The sequence below is a fragment of the Trematomus bernacchii genome, unplaced genomic scaffold (assembly GCF_902827165.1).
Source record: "Trematomus bernacchii unplaced genomic scaffold, fTreBer1.1, whole genome shotgun sequence".
Taxonomy (NCBI): domain Eukaryota; kingdom Metazoa; phylum Chordata; class Actinopteri; order Perciformes; family Nototheniidae; genus Trematomus; species Trematomus bernacchii.
In genome coordinates this window covers 87,264-110,945 of record NW_022987584.1, presented here as the reverse complement: position 1 = coordinate 110,945, position 23,682 = coordinate 87,264, and the positions used below count along the sequence as shown (strand labels likewise).

The 23,682-nt window shown below is 38.7% G+C and overlaps 1 protein-coding gene and 1 pseudogene across 1 annotated transcript; one reads left to right on the top strand and one right to left on the bottom strand.

Annotated features, from left to right (window-relative positions):
• LOC117480788 overlaps window positions 1-23,682 on the bottom strand; it is a 119,215-nt pseudogene that overhangs the window by 48,508 nt on the left and 47,025 nt on the right.
• LOC117480830 (gastrula zinc finger protein XlCGF17.1-like) lies at window positions 9,024-17,010 on the top strand. The gene is made up of 4 exons (XM_034128314.1): window positions 9,024-9,056; window positions 9,413-9,478; window positions 12,194-12,259; window positions 16,138-17,010. Exons 1-4 carry the CDS (start codon window positions 9,024-9,026, stop codon window positions 17,008-17,010), a joined length of 1,038 nt encoding a protein of 345 aa, XP_033984205.1.

Sequence of the window (23,682 nt, the reverse complement as noted above, 5' to 3'; positions counted from 1 at the left end):
GAGTCCAAAATGATCAGTCTTCGAACTTAAAAGTATTTGTATTGCTCGTCACATATAGCAGCAAGACAGGCATTGTTGTACCATGGAGGGGACTTTGACAGGAGAGTATCAAGAAGTACACAGTAAAAGTATTTTATAGTATTTTGGATAGTTGTAACTACAACTGATTCCAACTTCATCAGTCTTATGAAAAACGTATGGCCAAAAATAATGTTATGCTCATCAAAGATAGCAGAAGCTTGTCGTTTTTGCACTGTGTAAAGGCAAAGAGTCAGAACCTTTATTTTGAAGAGTACAGCGCAAGCATAGGGCAAACTAGCCAATCAGAAGCAAGGGGGCACTGGAGACCCACCCACCTATGGAAACGAAACATTGAGTGGTATACTTGTTTTAACAGTAAGAACAGAAAAACGAAAACACGAGCTGAATTTCCGTTTTTTGGTTTTGGGGCAAAATTGAAAAACAAAAAAACGACCCGTTTCTGTTTTTTGTTGTTGTTTCAATTAGAACTAAAAAACAAACGGTTAAAACGTACCTTCGTCTTGGTCGTCCAAGTCATATCATTTGACAGAAATGAAAATATAAAGTACAATATAAAGTGTCTCTTTCAATCCAGGTACAACTTAAATTCAGCTCAGAAATAAAGTGAGTTCAGTTCCAACTATGTTGTGGTTTGTTTTCAGTTCCAACTTTATAATCTGTTCAGTTCTGATTAAATAAAATAAACTCCAATACTCCTACCACGCAGCGAGTTCACCTCATTTCGTCCGTGGGTCTGACCGCCATCTTGTTTCAGAGCAAAACAAAATGGCGGCTTTACTCTCGTGTACATGTCTCGTTTATCTCATTTACACAAAATAACACATATTCCTGGTTGTAAAACACACATCAAAGCCACGTATTTTCAGCCAAACAAAATAACAATTAAATGACAGTTAAAGCCATGTTCATAGCTTCCCTTACAGCTCACACACTCAGATGTTAACAATGGAGCTAACAGTGAATCACTGGAACAAAAATGTCCAATGAAAACTTTTGACTCACCAAAATAGTGATGGCAGTTTGACACTGAAGCTTCGATACGTGCTTCAAACCCTGGACTTCCTGTTTTATAGAAGCAGTGCTTCGAAGCTTGCTTCAAATCACGTGACATATGACGTCCGAAGCAGCAACTGCTTCATTTCCTGAATGAATCACTTGACTGGTTCGCGGTGCAATCACGCCATTCAATGCACTGCCTCGTCTCGATTCTGACAGGTGACAGGTTGAAACAGTTTCGAATTTGAGTGCTTTATAACCGCTCTAAACAATGCGCAATGTGTGGGTTGTTGTCATAGTTTGCGTTGTTGCTGTTGAGTTGTTGTTGGTATTGCATTTGTATTGGATCATTATAGAGCAAGCCAGGAAGAAAGATACGTCGTTCTGGCTCGGGAAGCACTTCAAAATGTGGAGAAGTTGTGAACAAAAAGACAATTATGAGTATTTAAAAAAAAAAAGTTTTATAGTATAAAGAATAGATAGCTCAGCGGATAGAGCCTGCGGCCGCAAACGGCGACGTCCTCCGCGCAACTGGTTCAAATCCTGGATTGAACTTTTAATCATTGCCTGCTTTTCAACTTTAATACTATAACTGATAAAAGGCCCTCTCCGGCCAAAAAAATGCCTTTAGAAAAATACAAAATAAAAAGAACAATGTAGGCAACCTCAATAAAGATCTTTGAGTGTTCCCCATCCGTGCCATAATTACACAAGCACACCCAACCACTCTCTTCTCAATAACCCAATACACACAATTATCAATCTTTAATTGTAATAAGAACATGATATTCAGTCTTAAGCCGCGTTCACAACGGAGTACTTTTCCCCATACTTTTCGCGTTTAGTTCCGTTAGTACCCCTTATGTCACGTTCACACCAAAAAGAGCACTTAATCTCGGGAACTTTTACCCCCATTTTTAGTGCCTGCTGAGAGATGGTGCTTTCCTGGGGGAAATAATTGCCCCAGTTCTGATTGGCTGGGCGAATTGCAAACCACGCCCCGTACAACTCTGAAATGTTTTGTAGAGTCGCCATTTTATTATCCTCGCATTAGCATTATTAGCATTAGCATTCGCCCAGCGCACAAACGCAGAGAGACTAACTTATGGCAACACAAAAGAAAACATGGGAGCGGTGGAGTGTTGAGGAGGTGTCAGCGTTCTGGCGATTTAATCGGAAGGCCTTCCCCAACTCCGGGGACTTCCGGCCGGATGGCAGTATTACATTACATTACATGTTACTTGTTAGATGCTTTTATCCAAAGCGACTTACATACTCAATACTGTGGGAGATCCCCACAGGAGCAATTTGGGGTGAAGTGTCTAAGGGACACAACAACATGCTGACTGCAGTGGGGTTTGAACCTGTGACCATCTGATCACCATACCAAGGCTCTATCCACTGCGCCACACGCCTCCCTAGTATATGCCGTGAAGTTGTTTGCGGCCTGCCAGTAAACCCAAAGCAGAAGAAGACGAAGTGACGTCAGTGGCTCATTTGCGTAATCTTCCCTCAGGGAATTTATTCCGGTGTGAACGCGATCTGTACTTAGTGCCCTGGGGTAATAAGTGCCGGCACTAAATACGGCAAAGTACTTGGTGTGAACGCGCCTTTAGTGTGTGTTTGCATCGAATATTTTTCAAGGCAAAGATACGTTAAATCCACTGCAGCCTTGCACTTCGCCAGGAGAGGTCGATGTAACTGAAGCTTCGAGAAATGAACCTATTTTCGAAACAATTGTGAAGCCCCTCTCAGCTAAGCCCCACCCCCCTAAGCAACATTAGGGCCAAATGTCTGAAACCAATTTTTTTTAATTCTGCATCTGAAAAGAAGAATGACGAAAATTTAAATGCCAAATCTTATTATTAAAGGTATTATTATCATTAACATTTTATTTTAACTTATTGTGCTTTTATAAATATTTGTATTCTATTTATTATTATTTATATCTTTTTTATCATTGTTATACATATATATATTTTTTAGATTAAGTATTCATAATTGGAGCAACTTTCAGAACGCCACATTTTCCCCTCAGATAAATAACGTTATGTATTTATTTTTAATTGATTGGCTTTCATTCTTTCTGTTATTATTTGACCACTAGATGGCACTGTCTGTTTTCCCCCTGTATTTCAACAACGTTTATTGAAAAACTACAACTCCCAGGATGCATCAGCTATTATCCGCCCTTGCTAACAGTAGGCTTGTTTGAGACAAGCGAGACCTGCGCTATAGAGTGGCGAAGTCCCTCCCTTTCCGGTGGACCTCCATGGGACCTTATTTCGGAAAAATTATGTATTGAAGTCAATGGAGAGAGAAAGATTATCTTTCGATCCCGTTTGAATTGTGCCACGAATTACACATATGATGTTTGTCAATTTAAAAGATAATTTTGCAAGTCAAAAAAAAAAAAATGTGTCGTAAAACTGTGAAGTAACACATTTGTTTGTGTGAAACGCTCAATGAACTACATCTCTGGTCAACCACACACGTCACCAAGATGGCCGTCACTACTGTCTTGTCAACAAACGATTGACTACCCTCACTATCACCACAATGAAACACGTCCTGAAGAATGTCATGCAAAGCTGCCTGCCTGCCTTCCTTTGATTCTCTCTGAACTGCCTGGTCGTTTTAATGTTTAATGTCAACCATTTGTGCAGATAGCATGAAGTAGAAAAGATCGCCGAGGCTAACGTTAGCGTTAGCATTTCTCCCCCGGAATTAAATGGTGTATTATAGAATGATCACACCGGTGACATTACTATTCAAAGGGTTCACGAAATATGACTACTACTCTTACTGTTTAACATTTTGGGTTACTTAATGTTACTTCATGTTAAGGCTAATAAAAATGACAAGGCTGTAATGCTAACTAACGTGCTAGCTACTAGCTAGGTAGCTAACTTGATCAAGCCACTCCTGGTCCTTTCATCAGACGGGAAGCAAAAGAACGAGCAAGACCCATTGCTGGTATAATAACAACCTGGTACTAAGCACACAGGCATCTTGTTAAAGTTATCTTATCTTAGCCAGCGCCATATAGATAGATTATATCTATATTGCGCTGATCTTAGGTATCTGAATGGTGGAGGTAAACAATTGTGACATCACTTACGCGACTCTGGGATTTGTAGTCTTTCTAGTTACGTATTTTTCATAGTCTTATATTTCAACAGTTTTACGACAAACTGTGACTTTTTTGACATGGAAATGATTTTTTAAGATTGACAAACATCATATCTGTAATTCATGGCACAATTCAAACGGGATCGAAAGATAAGTTTTCTCTCCCCATTGACTTCAATGCATACTTTTTCCGAAATAAGGTCCCATACCCCGGAAGTAAGTGGGAGGGACTTCGCCACTCTATTGTGATCAACGTCTTGCTAGTGCGTTGCATGATGGTTAGTCATTTTGTCCGACTTGCTCTGGTGGCTCGCCAACATGAGACGTTGAAACCTCGCGGGACAAAGACGCCCGCAGACTTGAGAGCGAGGCGCGGCGAAGTTTCTCTCCACGGGCTGCGGAAGCGAAATGCTTGATGGGAAACGACTTGCTGGTATCTCGAGCTGAGCGCTCACTGGTGGGTTTTACCCATGGATGTATAATAAGAACTGGATACAGCGTGGGAGGCGGGGCCTCATTCATTCCTATGAGAGTTGCTCAATCGCGCATGATGACAAAATGGCCCAACTTTTGAGAGAGCGAAACGTCACAGATTACCCGGCATGCCTGAGAAGTACCCGTATGTGCGCTCATAGCGCATGCGCAACTTTAAACATGCCCCCCAAAATGCTCGTTCACATCAAGCACGTCAATTTGCGTACACGTAACAGCACCGCGCGTTCATGACAGCATGGTAATGGGTTGTTATGATGGATTTGATATTAACGACGAGGCGGCAGTTAGCAGCTAGCGGCTAGCTAGTAATTATGCTAATTTACACATCAGTCGTTATGTACTTTTATATTACGCTGATGTAACAGGATCTAGTGATATCCAAGCAACAGAGCTTAATTTAGCATGATACTTGTGTGGGTTGTAGCCTACATGAAACCACTTGGTAATATATAAAAATATATGTATTTTGAGTTATGATCAATTGTGATTTAAATCTTTATCATTGTTCATTGTATATGTAAGTTATTTATATGTATGTAAGTTTTGTCTCGTGTGTATGTACTGTTTGTGATCGTTGTTGTGTCCTCACTCGTGGCCTGCACCTTGACGTGGTGAGTGGGCTTTAAACTAAGACAGGCCATTTATGTTTGAAATATCATGCTAACAAACCTGCAATTACAGAATTGAATGATAGTGGTTATATATGTTCATGTCTTGCTGACATTATTTGTTATCCTTTTCCGCATAGCCTCTCAGATGGATTCCTGTTTCATCTGTTGGTGTGCCACTGTCCAGTGTCTGCCGGCTGGCTCCCTCTCAGAAAAGTGCCATCTTCTGTCAACAGGAAGAACTGAGCCTCCCAACCAGCATTCTGACCATGAGTCTGACTCACTAAATGAAGCTCAGCGCAAGTTCTTTCAGGAAGACTGGGTATGTATACATTCACTCCGCAGCTGCTTATAATCAGCTCATCACAGGCGTTCTCTTTAACCTATTACATTCACCTCATTCTCCAGCAGCCAATCACCGAGCTGCAGCCAAACTTTAAAATGGTTCTCCTCTCTCCTGCAGTCAGCTGTGATTTCAGGTGTTCATGCTGCCGCCCGCCTCCTCCCCATGCACCTCCTCCCCATCCACCTCTTCTCCACCCACCTCCGTTCATCATATCCAGAGCCAGGAGAGCTAATCCAAAGACCTCATCACACCTCCTCTTCATCCCATCTCCTCATCAAATCCAGATCTTCATCATCATCACCAGTGTCTAGACCCCGGGGAGGTTCCCTATATGCTCACGGCTGCATTTCCCCCTTTAGATATAAGATTTCAGGATCGGGGTCTAATCGCCAAAGACTTAACATTTATCATATGACATGTGTCAATAAATGTTCTTTAAACAAAATGAAGTCTCTCCTGATTTAACTGTCTGGACCCCATCCTCAACTTTTTTTCAAACCACAACATGCCTTCAGAGGGCTTTCCTGTTGATCATAATTGGTGGATCTTTTAATCTAATAATTGCAATCAATATTATATATATTACCTTTTGATCTATATAAATTGTATTTACATTTGTTGTCACTATTTTTTCCACCTAGTTCTACAATGCCAGCCATAAGAGGTATACATTTCTTATTTTTGTGAATTTCTATATAAAATGCTGATTTTCTACCTGAAAATGCTTATGTATTTTTAATTACATTTTCGTAGAGCTTTGACTTTTTCAGCTGAATAAATATTATAACTAGATGGTTTTGTTCAGCATTGCCAGCTTCACTTTTGAGCTTTATGTTGTGCCCAGCATTCTCCTGTGCTCTGAAATCAAAATGTGGATAAGCATAACACAACACTAAAATAAACACTACAATACAACTTGTTATTTGACACACACAAGGTTGTTCATTTGTGTGTATAAATATAAAACACAGGCTATATATATATATATATATATATATATATATATATATATATATATATACATATACAAGTATAATTAATACAACTGTTAATTTGATTAGAGCTTTGACACATATATCTTTATTTATATATGTATAAGTATGACGACTTCCTCGGGCGATATCATGGTATAGCTAATTAATCTGGGTCAAAACGTGTTGTGCCCACATGCAAAGGTTGTAAACTCTGGTTTATCCCTGCGTGGTATTATAGTAATAGCAAACAGCAACGTTCAACTCCTTTAATGGTATATTGCAAGTGCAATAAGAAGCTACAGGGACGTTAATCTACGTCGGTAATATTAACTTTATTTAATACAAGATTTACATCATACAGCCCATGTAGTATAATATTTTACAAATGATGAATTACAGCAAACATGTGCAATATATCCATTATTACAGCTCCGTGGGCTGGCAGTAAGGCGATATGGGTCCGTTCTTATCCATGGGTAAAGATAAACTCATGTGGTGCTGAACACGTCACATCACATGAACGTGCCGGGCGGCGCGGTCCCGTGGGTTAGATGCGCGTTCATAATACAGAGGGAAATAACTCTCAGAATAACGTTATTAGCACATTTTTACAACTTGAGGAACGAATGTTTTTAATAAGGGCTATACAAGTGTTCATACTGGGTAGTTTATTTAGTTTAAAAAAAATTATCCAACGAGTTACAGACCACTCTTTCCCCATGTAAGTCAATGGGAAAAAGTGTTTCCGGGCCTGGCAACCAAAAGGAAGTGTAGTACCGCCGTTTGGCCAGCACGAATATTTTCATCAGAGTCCGGCGCACTTCCTGGGGGCTTGGTTTTACCCCGTGCTGGAGATGAAACTCTCCATTGGCTCGGCTAAAGTGTGTTGTTGTTTTGTGTCAGTTTTACGTCGCTACTTCCATTCACATTTTTCATCATTGTTCCACAATGTTTATCATCATTAAATTAATATCTATATATTTGTATACTATACTTGCACTGCTTACCGTTGTCATACTTTATATATCTTAGCATATTCATACAACACACTGTTAATACTAGGCTAGGCTACTGTGTATATAGTGTATTCATACCCCTCACTGTTTATTCATCATTCAATTCATTCTATATTTTATTCTGTAGATTGTGTACATTACTTTTCACTTTACTGCTTGTTGCACTCCTGGTTAGAAGCTAAACTGCATTTCGTTGTCTCAGTACCTGTAATCTGTGCAATAACAATAAAGTTGAATCTAATCTTGAGCAGGAACAAATGTATTTACTTAGTACATATCTGACATTAACGATTAAACACATTTGTCCATTTTTTATCAATCAATCAATGTTTATTTATATAGCCCAATATCACAAATGTTACATTTGTCTCAGTGGACTTCACAGTTTGTACAGAATATCAGTATGACAATACGACACCCTCTGTCCTTACGTTTCAAGGAAAAACTTCCAGAGAAACCCCACAGTTTAAAGGGGAAATGGGAGAAACCTCAGGGAGAGCAACAGAGGAGGGATCCCTCTCCCAGAACGGACAGACGTGCAATAGATGCCGTGTGCATTTATAAATGCAAACCGAGTCAAGCCGACTCCGGAGGTGGCAGTATGCACCTTAAAGTTGTTTGAAATCCGCCAAAAAACCGAGAGAAGAAGAAGAAGAAGAAGAAGCCGACTCCGAGCTGTCCGACTTCAGGCGAGCTTTTTGAGACCTCCCCCGGCTGCGATCGGCTATTCTCGTCTACTTTCGAGGCGAGCCGCAGCTCGTCTCAAACAAGCCTGTTGATACACTCGTTGAGACTGTAAGGATACACTGGACATGGACGTATTATAGATTGTATTTGAATCATTAGGTTTTAAAAGTTATAACATGCTCTAAAAGCTGAATCCATTGTTATTTTATCTCTCCATTCCTCTGACTGACAGAGAGCGGGAGATGGGAGGCGGGGCTTAAGGGAAAACTCTACTGCGCATGCTCTGTGGGCCCACATCCGGGTACTTCTGCTCTCGACCACGCTCTCAGGCAGGATCCAGTTGTTGTAAAGCTTCCATCAGTCGGAGTCTCTATCAGCTCTCATTCATATATATCTGTGAACAGAACCCGTTTCTCTCAGGAGAAGAAGAGACGAGAGGAGCTTTAGAACAATTCCACCTCTTCATCCGGGTCCTTATCTGCTTCTAGCTGCTCCATGCTAGGTGGCTAATGCTAGTCGATGAACATCAGCGAACTGAAGAACAGAGAGGAGCAGAAACACTGGGTAATACTGAGTACTTTTACTATAATACTGTGTACTTTTACTCCTAATATTACTGAGTACGTTTACTATAACACTGAGTACTTTAAAACTGATCATACTTAATACTTTTTTTATTTGGAGCTGTTCATCGATCATTCCTCACAGCAGGCTCACCTCGTTAAAGATGGCGACCCAGAGTGGGATGAGAGAGTGCTGTGTACGTTTTCACGGAATCATGGCTAAATGACAACATCCCAGACTCTGCCATTCAGCTCGACCGGCTAACATGCTACCGCTCAGACAGAGCTACGGTTAGCGGGGGAAAGGCGGTGTGATTGTTCACATCAGTGATGCTTGGTGTAGGGACGCTGTGGTTGTCTACAAACACTGTTCACTTCTGGCGGAGTTTATGTTCGTGAAGTGCAGGCCTTTCCATCTTCCCTTACCCTTTCCATCTTCCCTTACCCTAACCGGCTAGCAGGATGGAGTTAATTCCTTCCCACCTCTGCTGCTAAGCCACTTCTTAGCTGTAGATTGGTTTTGTGTTGACTGTAGTGTTAATACTTATTTCAGAGACCCAGCAGGAGAAGGAGCACTGAGAGCAGCATGGAGGAGAACAAAGAGACCCCCAGAACTCAGGTCAGTGTTCACTTCTTCACAATATACAGTCCCCTCCAAAACTATTGTAACAGCAAGGCCAATTGCTTTATTTGTGCTGTAAACTGAAAACGATGTGGTTTGACATCAAAAGGGTCAGTATTTCAGCTTTTCATTCCAGGTATTTACATCTACATCTGTTAAACCAACACACTCTCACTCCCTAAGCGTCCAGGAGCGACGCTTGGTCAGGGTCCCGTGGCGTCCAGTTGTGACGCTCCGAGGCTCCTTCAGCTTCATAAACGGACGCAAAGACCTTTCAACTGATTGCAATGTATTCCCATCGGCGGCGGTATTTGACGCTTAGGGAAGCACGGCATTAGTTTGTGTCGGAGGCTGTTAAAGGCAATGTGAGCGTCCATTCCCATTGGATAACGGAGAATTGTACACACAGAAGTAAGTATTCCCCTTACTGTCGATTGATTTGACAGAGATATCTCCACTACTCATCAACTCAAAAACACCATATTATCTTGTTAATTAAACGACATTGATAGGTTTCAGTGTGTGTGCAATGCTTTTGTCGCGTTTTCCCCTTCAATTCTGAGAAACAAGTCGTTTTCTATGAGTTTTGCCGAAGACATTACATTACCCACAATCCTCTGTAGCAACCATAGACTGTATAAAACAATTAAATAATACATTATTCCGAGTGTGCTTGCTTTTCTCTTTGAAAGTCATCACATAACGGCATTGTAATACACGTTTCGGCTGCATTAAATATGACATATCTGCCGTAGTTGACTCTGCCCCGATGACAAGACTTCTAGACAAACAGGAACTGCCGCCAAAACTGAAAACTTGACGTGGATCTTAAATATATCAGCAATTAAACAACATCTTACATTTCTTTTCACACAATACGTCTCCTTGCAGTATCAACACTAATTCGGCTGACTTTTATATTTGATCCAATTCGTAGATAGGCTGTATTTACGCCATAACGGTGCACAGCTGATAGAAAGGGACACCTACTGGTTAAAGCACGTTATTGCATTTTATAATTAGATATTAATAGGAGGATGTGCAAAACAGACATAAGGCTTTATCTAAACATTAAAGAATACTTTAGGTTAAGGTCTTCTTTTGAATAAGAAAAAAGCTTTGGGGGTATAGAAGATGAATATTTGATGGTCACACATGCAGAGCACACAGCACACACAGTGACATTTGTATCTACAGATAAATATTAAGCCTGACAAAGTACTTAACGTCTAATATATTGCTTTCCTGCAATGTTAACTATGTTGAAGCACTTATTTTAACTGATATTATACATATGTATTATACTCTTATAAGATGTATGTAGATAGTATAAGAAATGTGCAGAATATGACAATGTAATGGTGGAGGTACACACATATTGATAGATGTCTTGTAATGCACTGTTGAGGAACCTGCGACCCAAGTTTTTCATTCATTGCATAACTACACCGTAGTTGTGTATAATAAGATATGTCAATAAACCTTAGAAAATCTTGAAATCTTGAATGGGATGTGCAAAATAGTCATTATATACAGTCTTTAATTAACTATTAGTAGAGAATAACGACAAGTAAAGAATATACTTTATAGGGATCCTATTAATATCTAATAATACAATTATAAAATGCAATAATGTGCTTTAACCAGTAGATGTCCCTTTCTATCAGCTGTGCACCGTTATGGCGTAAATACAGCCTATCTACCAATTGGATCAAATATAAAAGTCAGCCGAATTAGTGTTGATACTGCAAGGAGACGTATTGTGTGAAAAGAAATGTAAGATGTTGTTTAATTGCTTATATATTTAAGATCCATGTCAAGTTTTCAGTTTTGGCGGCAGTTCCTGTTTGTCTAGAAGTCTTGTCATCGGGGCTCTATAAATAGTTAACTACGGCAGATATGTCATATTTAATGCAGCCGAAACGTGTATTACAATAACGTTATGTGATGACTTTCAAAGAGAAAAGCAAGCACACTTGGAATAATGTATTATTTAATTGTTTTATACAGTCTATGGTTGCTACAGAGGATTGTGGGTAATGTAATGTCTTCGGCAAAACTCATAGAAAACGACTTGTTTCTCAGAATTGAAGGGGAAAACGTGACAAAAGCATTGTACACACACTAAAACCTATCAATGTCGTTTAATTAACAAGATAATCTGGTGTTTTTGAGTTGATGAGTAGTGGAGATATCACTGTCAAATCAATCGACAGTAAGGGGAATACTTACTTCCGTGTGTACAATTCTCCGTTATCCAATGGGAATGGACGCTCACATTGCCTTTAACAGCCTCCGACACAAACTAATGCCGTGCTTCCCTAAGCGTCAAATACCGCCGCCGATGGGAATACATTGCAATCAGTTGAAAGCTCTTTGCGTCCGTTTATGAAGCTGAAGGAGCCTCGGAGCGTCACAACTGGACGCCACGGGACCCTGACCAAGCGTCGCTCCTGGACGCTTAGGGAGTGAGAGTGTGTTGGTTTAACAACTGAGAAGATAGCACATTTTGTTTACACCCACCCATTATTCAAGTGAACAAAAGAATAGGAACAGATACTTAAAATAATGTGAAACGTGAATAATACTTAGTATTTAGTTGCAAATCATTTGCTTGCAATAACTGCATCAAGCCTGCGACCCATTGACATCACCAAACGTTTGCATTCTAGATTGGTTTTGTGTTGACTGTAGTGTTAATACTTATTTCAGAGACCCAGCAGGAGAAGGAGCACTGAGAGCAGCATGGAGGAGAACAAAGAGACCCCCAGACCTCAGGTCAGTGTTCACTTCATCACAATATATTCCTATCACTGTTATCCCTTACACTGGGGCACATTTGGGTTATTTAACCAGTTGAGCCCCGAGCCTGTTTTTCAGGCATCAGGCTCGAAAATGACATTCCCAGAACAATTGACTATATCTTCACTTCTAAAAGGGGTAAATTATTAATCTTTTTTCTCAAAGCAATGATAAACCTGTGAGTTGGATGTAGAAAAGTCAGAATCAATATAGAATTATTTTAAAGTAAATTCAGATTGAACATAGTAAAAAAGAAAAAGGTAAATGATAGTGTCCGTCCAAAAAAAAAACATTACTTATAGTGAAAACTACTCTTGAATGATGGGATAGTAGACTAAAAGCTTTAGGAATCCAAATTATAACATATAAGTAACCCTGTATCAAGATTGATGCAAAACAAGTGACATTTGACCTTTTTAGAGAGATTTAGAAAAGAAAACTCACTTCTGAGGATATTTGGCTGCATTTTCCATATCTCTGGCCCCCCTCGGTCGATTTTGATGATTGTCACCTCTTTTTAACCGTTAGAGCCAATAGAATCGAGGGGAAGTTCCTCAAATCCATCTAGACATTACCCATTGGTGAATGAGTGATGCATAGCCAGAATGCCCAAAACCGGAAGCTGTCATACACTCTCGTAGCAGCTAAGTTTGTTCTGTGCTAAGTGGGTTAGCATTGTTTCGCTCAGGGCTAATTCAGAGCCTTTGTTATTTCGTTTAGCTAAAAATGGTTAATATTGTCTGATAACTGAGTTTCTTCCTGTTAAGTGGATATGACACATTCATAGTTTACTTTACAGGTTAAGCCCGGTACTGGGGGCAAAACGCATCATCTGCAGGAAACAGCGTCTGAGGGCTTCTTAATATTTAATAAACTATGAATGTTTCATATCCATGTAACGGGAAGGAACTCAGCTAACTGATGATGTGAACAATTTTTAGAACAAAAAAAAACCACAAGACTAACGCTGAGCGAAAAAATGCTAACGCCGTTAGCACAGAAATCGCGGTATAAAACCCTTATTACTTATCGTAAATGCAAATCCAACCCATCGATTAGCATCATGAGATTACACAGACATCACACCACGTAGCATTAGATAGCCAACACAGCAATATGTCTTACCTTTGTTGTTATCTGATCAAAAATTGTCGTCAATGGCATTAAAACGATAAAAACGCTGCTGAAGGTTAATCCATAGGTTAATCCAATGTGTCTGTGTCACTTTGAAATGATTTCTGATAATCCATTAACAATAACCCTAGTTTTAAGTTTTCAGATTTCAGAGCGTAAGATTTCGTTTTTGGGCAAACTGCGTGCGCATAGCCCCCACTTCTCAATGGTAACATTGGTGTGTGTATGTGGAAATTCCCCTTCGATTCTATTGGCTCTAACGGTTCAAAAGAGATGTCAATCATCAAAATCGACCAATGGGTTCCAGAGAAACGGCAAAGACGCCCATTTCCACCCAAATGACCCCAGAGGTGGAGTTTTTTTTTCTCTAAACCTCTCTAAAAAGGTCAAATGTCACTTGTTTTGCATCAATCTTGATTCAGGGTACTTATTATATGTTGTACTTTGGATTCCTAAAGCTTTTAGTCTACTACCCCATCATCCAAGGGTGGTTTTCACTATAAGTAAAAAAAAACTTTTGGGTGGACACTATAATTTTCATTTTTTTTTACTATGTTCAATCTGAATTTTCTTTAAAATAAAAACATCTATATTGATTCTGACTTTTCTACATCCAACTCACAGGTTTATCATTACTTTGAGAAAAAAGATTATTAATTTTCCCCTTTTAGAAGTGAAGAAATGGTCATTTGTTCTGGAAATGTCATTTTTGAGCCTGAGACCTGAACAACAGGCTTGGGGCTTAACAGGTTAACATTTAAAAACCTATTAATGTGTCATACCCACTTAACGGGAAGAAACTCAGCTATCAGACAATATTAACAATTTTTAGCAAAACGAAACATAGGGTTAATAACTAAGGCTCTGAATTAGCCCTGAGTGAAAAAATGCTAACACACTTAGCACAGAACTCACGTTAAAATACCCTTATTACTTATCGTATCTGCACAAACAAGATATCTATTAGCAAGCTGAGATTCCACAGATTCTACAGGTATTAGTATCATTACTGACCGATCTGAACTCGCGACAAGAGAAGCTAACAAAGACATAACACCACGTAGCATTAGGTAGCCAACACAGCAATATGTCTTACCGTTGTTGTTTTCTGATCAAAAGTTGTCTTCAATGGCATTAAAACGATAAAAACGCTGCTGAAGGTTAATCCATAGGTTAATCCAATGTGTCTGTGTCACTTTGAAATGATTTCTGATAAACCATCAGCAATAAACCTAGTTTTCAGATTTCAGAGCATAAGGTTTCGCTTTGGGCAAACTGCGTGCGCATAGCTCTCAATTCTCAATGGTAACGTGTGTGTGTATGGAAAATCCCCTTCGATTCTATTGGCTCTAACGGTTTAAAAGAGATGTCAATCATCAAAATTGACCAATGGGTTGCAGAGAAACAGAAAATTCACCCATTTCCACCCAAATGACCCCAGAGTTGTTGTTTTTTTGTTGCTAAACCTCTCTGAAAAGGTCAAATGTCACTTGTTTTGCATCAATCTTGATACAGGGTACTTATTATATGTTATAATTTGGATTCCTAAAGCTTTTAGTCTACTAACCCATCATTCAAGGGTGGTTTCACTATAAGTAATGGTTTATTTTTGGACGGACACTATCATTTAAATTGTTTTACTATGTTCAATCTGAATTTACTTTAAAATAATCTATATTGATTCTGACTTTTCTACATCCAACTAGTGTTCATTTCGTTGACTAAAACTATGACGAAATATGTTCGTCAACAACCTTTTTTTCCATGACTAAAACGAGATGATGACGAGACGGCACAGACGGCAGTAAACAATAACTGTAACGAAATCAACATGCAATATCGTTGGCGAAAAGTGACGAGACGAAAATGTAGTTTACTAAATAAAAACTGCCAAAATCTCTCTTTAGACGAAATATTATCAAAGATAACGTTATGTGTCTGATAGTCAGTTTTTCTCCCAGCAGATCCATTTCCGGTGCTGTGGCTGGGCAGCAGCTGTGTGTCTGTGCTGCGCGAGGCGGTACATTTGAATTACACCAGGCCAGCGGCACACTGTGAACTGTCAGGAAGACTCGGGTCTAAATGGGAACAACAGGGCTTGGCAGTGGTCGCGTTAACCGAATACCCCCCGATTAGGACAAGATATAATCTTATTGTGAAATAAGTTTGACTAAAATGACAAATTATTGGTTTTGGCTAGACTAGTTTGACTGAAATGTTCTATATAATCTGATGACTAAAAAAGACTCAACCGTTTTCATTGACAAAAAGTAGACTAAAATAATTAGTTTTCTTTGACTAAAATAAGACTAAAATGCTCAGACTTTTAGTCGACTAAAATTTGACTAAATAAAAACAGGATGAAGGTGACTAAATATGACTAAAACTAAAAAGGAAATTTAACACGGGACCAAGACTCGATTAAATAAAAAAATAGCTGACGAAATTAACACTACATCCAACTCACAGGTTTATCATTGCTTTGAGAAAAAAGATGATTAATTTTCCCCTTTTAGAAGGGAAGTTATTGTCATTGAGACCTGAAGAACAGGCTTGGGGCTTAACAGGTTAACTGGTTAAGGACTTTAAACCTGTACTTTTATTTAATGAGAAAACAAACTTGAAAATTGTGGGGTTTATTTTACAGACTCTTATTTTTGTTTTAAGATATATCTGCACCAAGGCCTCTCACTGACTCTTTATCTGTTTGTCTTTTTTAGAAACAGAGAAGAAGAAAGGAACCCAAACCATACAGCTGTACCCAGTGTGGGAACACCTTTTCTCAGAAAGGTCATCTTAAGATGCACGAACACATTCATACTGGAGAGAAACCATACAGCTGTACCCAGTGTGGGAACACCTTTTCTCAGAAAGGTCATCTTAAGATGCACGGACGCATTCATACTGGAGAGAAACCATACAGCTGTGAAGAGTGTCGGAAAACTTTCAGTACATCAAGTGAACTCACAGTGCATCGTCGTAATCACACGGGAGAGAAACCATTCTGCTGTGACCAATGTGGGAAAACCTTTTCTGATAAAGGTCATCTTAAAATCCACGAACGCATTCATACTGGAGAGAAACCATATAGCTGTGAAGAGTGTGGGAAAACATTCACTACATCAAGTCATCTTACAAGCCATCATCGCGTTCACACTGGAGAGAAACCATACAGCTGTACCCAGTGTGGGAACACCTTTCCTCAGAAAGGTAGTCTTAAGATGCACGAACGCATTCATACTGGAGAGAAACCATACAGCTGTACCCAGTGTGGGAAAACCTTTTCTCAGAAAGGTCATCTTTCATCCCACCAGCGTAGCCACACCGGAGAGAAACCATACAGCTGTGAAGAGTGTGGGAAAACATTCACTACATCAAGTCATCTTACAAGCCATCATCGTATTCACACTGGAGAGAAACCACACAGCTGTGAAGAGTGTCGGAAAACGTTCAATACATCAAGTGAACTCACAGTGCATCGTCGTAGTCACACGGGAGAGAAACGATTCTGGTGTGAGCAATGTGGGAAAACCTTTTCTCATAAAGTTAGTCTTAAGATGCACGAACACATTCATACTGGAGAGGAACCATAGAGCTGTGAAGAGTGTGGGAAAACATTCAATTCATCAAATCACCTCACATGCCATCATCGTATTCACACTGGAGAGAAACCATACAGCTGTACTCAGTGTGGGAAAACCTTTTCTCAAAGTAGAAGAGTGTCGGAAAACTTTCACTACATCACTTGAGCTCACAGTCCATTGTCTGGAGAGAAACCATTTAGCTGTGACCAGTGTGACAAAGCATTCACAAGATCTGATACACTAAAAGTCCATCAGCGCACTCACTCTGCCTCCATCTGATCCTTTTCTGAGTCAAGCTAGCATTCCTCCTGCTTTTCTCTAAATGGAAAGCTGACCAACAGTGACTTTACGTTCTAATAAACATGTAGTTTATGGACTACTTTCAGACCTCCCAAAATCCTGCTGTCCTCACACACTTAGCTCTATATGAGAGTGCTCTGGTTAATAAAAACGTTTTTTTTATTTGGTTAAACCAGCCTTTTCACATTTTTTCTGTGTGTAACGTTCATTGAATCGTTTTTTTTCCCATATTTTGCTTCAATTGAAAGGTTTGAGTTGCTTTTTGGTACTTTTTTTTTTATTTACTTCAAGTGATGTTCAAAACATTATGACACATTAGGTATGAGAAGTGATAAAGTACATTTGTGAAGTTCTTGTTTTGTTTGAACAAACCATGTTCTAGTGAAACTCTGATGTTATTTGACTTCATTGTGATGGCCATTAGTTTTCTGTGTTCTCAGTAAATGTGATTCTTGCTGCTGTAATAATCTGAGCTGTAAACTTAAAACTTGTTTTCTAGTTTCTCATTAAATTTGTCGACACAAAGAGACTCTTTGACTCATCATTAGAAACTGTTTAATACCTTATAATGACTTCAAATCACTTTGCATTATATTTTTAAGCTTGTTCTTGGTTTACTAGCAACAAATAATAGAACGAGAATTAAAATATATATACATATAGTATTCTGATTAGTTTTATTTATATTTTCGTTTATCGTTTTCCCCTTTTATTATTTTGTATAGGTATTATTATTATAGATTTGAATAATTATTGATATTTGCTTTAAGTCCAATATATTCATCAAATTATCACTTTACTTATTTATCAATCTGTGTATTTATTTATCCCTTTTTCCCATTAATGTATATATTAAATTAGATTTGCATTTAGTCTTTCTCCCTTTTTATTTATTTTCTTTACTGTAGAAGTGTCCTTGGGTTTATGAAAGGCACTATCTACATTTCAGGTATTATTATTAAATCATTTAAATTGTAATAAAAGGACCAAAGAAATAAAACAATTATAAGAAAACTATTACAACATTAAAATATAGCAGTATCTAAATGTAATATAGATATACTCAAAAATAATATTAATACGCATAGTATAATAAATGTGCAGTATTGGTATGCCGAGGAAAGCCTTGCAGATATTCAAGAAGGGAACTTTGTGTACAATGTGCAAAAAAAGTCCAAGCTAACTTATTAAATATAGAGAAAAATAAAAACACGTTAGTTATAGAATAAAAAGACAACAGAGTACACATCCATTATTAAAATTAGTAACAACTAGCGGCAATTTAAAAAAAGAAAATAAACATATTACAGTGTTGAGACAGTTATAAAACAAATTGTGAAATGTATAAAACAATGTTTGTTTGTTATATAAAAGTGATAACTGCAGATTTAAGAAGGGCAGGAACTGGATATGAGATGTTTAGGGAACATCTGTGGATTGTAAAGTTTGCATGTCATATACATATATTCTATATGTACTTTTAATGCCATTAATGTTTACAAATAATGGGAAAAAATGTTTTACATGTTGTAACCGAGGAATATTTTAAAGTGTTTTATCATGTAACCAGTTTATTAATTGTATTCTCCGTGTACGTAAAGAAGGCTGTGAGATTTGAAAAAACTCCAAAAAGAGAGTAAGTGAGTCTGAAGTTCAGAAATAGTTATTACAAATATATCCTCATTATATTTTCCTACTGTGCGTAATTTTCACTGAATCATCTCTATTTTACATTTATGTGTTTCCCCTTATAGAGCATATTTGTTGTACTTTGTTTTAATACCAGCTACCATGTTTAAAACACTGTCAGATCTGTGACGAGATCAAACATGAATAATAACAAGTGTAAACATTTGTGAGTCTGTATCTCATCTCAGTTCAACAACAAACTTCTAATATTTGTTATTTAATCTTCATATTCTCTGTTTTCATTTCTCTTTTCTGAATGTGTTTTTTTTATACTGTTGGGGTTTTTCATTCCTGCATGTAGCACTTCAAATGATTTAACAAATGTTAAGTTGAAGTACCTGCAGCATTAATCTGGGGGGGGGGGGGGGGGTCGACGAGAGGACATTAAGGCCCCGCTCACACGGGACCGTTTGCGTTTATGCACAGTATGCGTATTCAAAAAAGTCTTCCGTTCACATGCATTAGTTTCATTTAACGTGTCTGTTCAAACGAGGCCGCGGGAAACGCTGTAGTACATATGCCGGGACTGTAAGTGGCGCTGTAACTTCCGCCAAAATACACCAAAAGCCGCGAAGAAGAGCAGCCCAGCAGCCCCGCCACAATGTTGCCATGGCTACCCTTCTGTTTAAGCCCCGAAACTGAAACTGAAACTGAAAGAAACCGAATCTGTGGATATTGCATCCCGACCAAGAAGGTCTCCGTGGAGAGGACGGCTCAGAAAGAGAGATATTCTCTACAAACACCGGGTGAGATGCACCTTTGTCAATATAATGGATCAATGCATGAAATCTGACTCTGTTTATTTTGTTTAAGGAGTATATTGGGCGTTAACAATTCTGGTTTGCCTTTTATAATATTATTTCATTCAAGAACCCCTTGTGCGTTTAATTAACACAGCTATTTTTGATAGTTGCTGCAGGAGAGGCGGGGCTATGGTTATTTTTTCAGGAAATATTCGTATCGAGGTGATTACACGGACTCGGTTGACCCCCCAGAGCGTTTCGTTTGCAAATCTATCCACCTTGGGACCCGTTATTGTTTGTGGGGTCAGTTTCTATCGGCCTCGTGTAAATAATAGGGCTATACGCACGCGAAACTATGCAGATACAAGCAGTTTTCTCCTCGTGTAAACGGCGCCTAAAGGTGGGATAAACCATAGAGGTAGAGGAGGGGAGGAGGGGTTCACACCTCCATCCTAATGTTTCTGAAGGTTTCACGTCAAGTGTAAGAGGAGTCATTGCAGAACAATTGCTTCACATTTACATTTCTAAATGCATGCTCCATACATCTGAGACCCTCAGATCACACGTCTGTCTCTCCCAAGAGTGTTATTCCACGTTTTGGGTCAATTCAAAGGTTTGAGTTGCCTTATTGGTACTTGTTTTTGTATTTACTTCAAGTGATCTTGAAACATTAAGACACGTGAGGTATGAGAAGTGATAATGTACATTTGTGACGTTCTTGTTTTGTTAGTGAAAGTCTGATATGACACTTTCTCATGTTCATTCTTTGACTTCATTGTGACGGCCGTTAGTTCTCTGTGTTCTCAGTAAATGTGATTCTTGCTGCTGTAATAATCTGAGCTGTAAACTTAAAACTTGTTTTCTAGTTTCTCATTAAATTTGTCGACAAAGAGAGACTCTTTGACTCATTATTAGAAACTGTTTAATGTTTTATAATAACTTACAATCACTTTTCAATAGTTATTTGGAGCAATGGTCACAAAACCACAATTTCTTCTAGGATAAAAACATTTTACTTATTTTTAACAGATTTGCTTTTATTCTTTTTTCAGTTTGTATTTCCCCATGTGTTGCTGTAGTAATCCATGAGTGCTCACAATGCAACTCTGAGAGCCAAGCTAGCTGTTTCCTCCTCCTGATGTCCTGAGAGCTGTATTGTTTAAAGTGGACCTATCATGCTATATTTGAATAATATAGTGTAGGACCATACCTATATAAGGCATATTTATACTTTTTTTTTTCAAAATACCAAACAGATCATGCATTTTAGCCATGCCTCATTTCGCTCAATTTGCACTTTTTTACCCCTGTTTTTGCAAGGGTTGATTCTGTGAGCAACAGCACCATCTAGAGGCCTTGCATATGTACTACAGCGTCTCCAGCGCTTTCGAACGGCAATGCCGTGGTTGTCTCCTCCTGATTGGTGGAGTTGGCCCAATAGCCGTAGGGCCACCGTCCTGACGTCAGGACAGTGTTCAAATCTGGATCAGTTTTTATCAGATCCGTTGCAGCCCCTTTTTTAGAGATTTGGGTATGGAGGAAAATAGAGAGGGTTGTGTTTTCTGACACTTGGTGAGTTCCCTGGAACACAGGGGACACATATTCATGTATAAAAGACGTACCAAAGTGCATTTTGCATGATAGGTCCCCTTTAAGTCTTTCTAAATGGAAATATGACCAACAGTTATTCATTTTCTAACCAGCATTCACACTATGCCAACACAAGGCCACAGAGATGCTGCTTCTCCTGATTTAATTCATGTTTGTAATCCCAGGCTTTCTGATTGAATAAACACACTTTAAATCACTTTATTTGAACAGTTTGTGTTCTTTATTCAATAAAACAAGGAAATGACGTGTTTGTGATCTCCTGTAGAACATAACCAATATGCAGGAATGTGAGTCTGTTGTTAAGGCCTTCTTTCCTTTAGTACAGTCTGATCATATAAACAAACAGAATCAAACTGAAAACATGTGTCATTAGTTCTTCTTTAAGACCAGAACAGACTGCTTACTGGGAACAGGAACTATCATTTAGACCAGAACAGACTGCTTACTGGGAACAGGAACTATCATTTAGACCAGAACAGACTGCTTACTGGGAACAGGAACTATAATTTAGACCAGAACAGACTGCTTACTGGGAACAGGAACTATCCTTTAGACCAGAACAGACTGCTTACTGGGAACAGGAACTATAATTTAGACCAGAACAGACTGCTTACTGGGAACAGGAACTATCATTAAGACCAGAACAGACTGCTTACTGGGAACAGGAACTATCTTTAAGACCAGAACAGGCTGCTTACTGGGAACAGGAACTATCATTAAGACCAGAACAGACTGCTTACTGGGAACAGGAACTATCATTTAGACCAGAACAGACTGCTTACTGGGAACAGGAACTACCATTAAGACCAGAACAGACTGCTTACTGGGAACAGGAACTATCTAAAACACCCAGAAGAAGTTTCCAGTCACACCATGTTATCAACCAAACAGATTATTAGAGAAGCTACTCTGCAGATTAATGAACAGTAAAACTAAATCCCTTCTCAGGATGGTGTTTATTAAATCAGAAAGTCTGGGAGAAAATATTCACAATGTTCTCAGTTTCATTCTCTTCCATTTTCCTTATATTAAAAATATTCAAATAAAAGCAATAAATCAGGTTTGGTGTTTATTATTATATATACTTATTATGTTTATGTAAATAGAAGCATCTTTTGATGGTCTACCTACATTTCTTAATATAGTCTTTATGTATAATACTTCCTAATCAATTACCCGTTGTGTGCAGTTGCAATTTTAGTGAGCATCGAGTTCAGAAAGGTTCTTGCTATGTTTAGTTGTCCAGCATTCACTGAATATTTGTATTACTCATTTATGTTCAATTGAAATGTTTGAGTTTTTGTCCTTTTTGAAGTGATCTTTAAAACACTAAGACACGTTGGGTATGAGAAGAGAGACACTAGAGATACTTGTAATGTAAGACTCAGTCGCAGTTATCCAGGTTAGAACTGAAACTCACTGAGAGTCACTATTTCTGGAGAAAGGTGTTAAATGTTTGAAATATGAAAGTCCATCATCTTCCGTTGAATTGCGGTGAAGGAGGGTCGTTAAATAAATATTTACATCTTGTGCTGCATCGCTACTTTTATTCTTGAATAATCTCCTTTCTGAATGCAGAATTGAAATGGCCCATTTGAAGCTAAAGTACTTGAAGTAGACTAGACTGGGGTCATCTTTAGAGAGGAGGGGGTATCAAGGGTGGGATTTAGGGGGAGGGATGAAGGGTAATGTGTTCACTCCTCCATCCTTTTGTTCCTGGAGGTTTCACATCAAGTCTGAGAGGAGTCGTCTCTGAGCAACTACTGCACATTTACATTTCTAAATGTCTGCTTTCTGCTTTCCTAGTACATGTTGGGTTTGAGAAGAGAGACCCTTTTTTTTAACTCTGATATAATCTGATTTATCTCATGTTCATCATTTGACTTCATTGTGACAGCCGTTTCTTTTCTGTGTTCACAGTCAATTTCTTTTGAAAAAATAAATATATATTTGAGAATTCAAGTTTTGTGTTAAAGTATAATATTTCTCTGGATACCTAAAGTCCCTGAAGGCAACATGACTACAGAACTATTTGTACAGTTTGATCCGAGTATCGAAAGAATCTGATTGAAGTTAGGCACAAAATGGCGTCCGTCTGTTATAAAAACGATCTCAAATTACAGCTAAATAGTTCACTAAAATACATTTCTACAAAAGAGATGGAATGATAAGATGATTCACACTCATGTACAGTAGGTCGCGGTATGCAGCTTTAAAGTTGTTTTCAATCCGCCAAATACCGAGAGAAGAAGAAGAAGACTGACAGAGAGCGGGAGATGGGAGGCGGGGCTTAAAGGAACACTCTACTGCGCATGCTCTGTGGGCCCACATCTGCGTA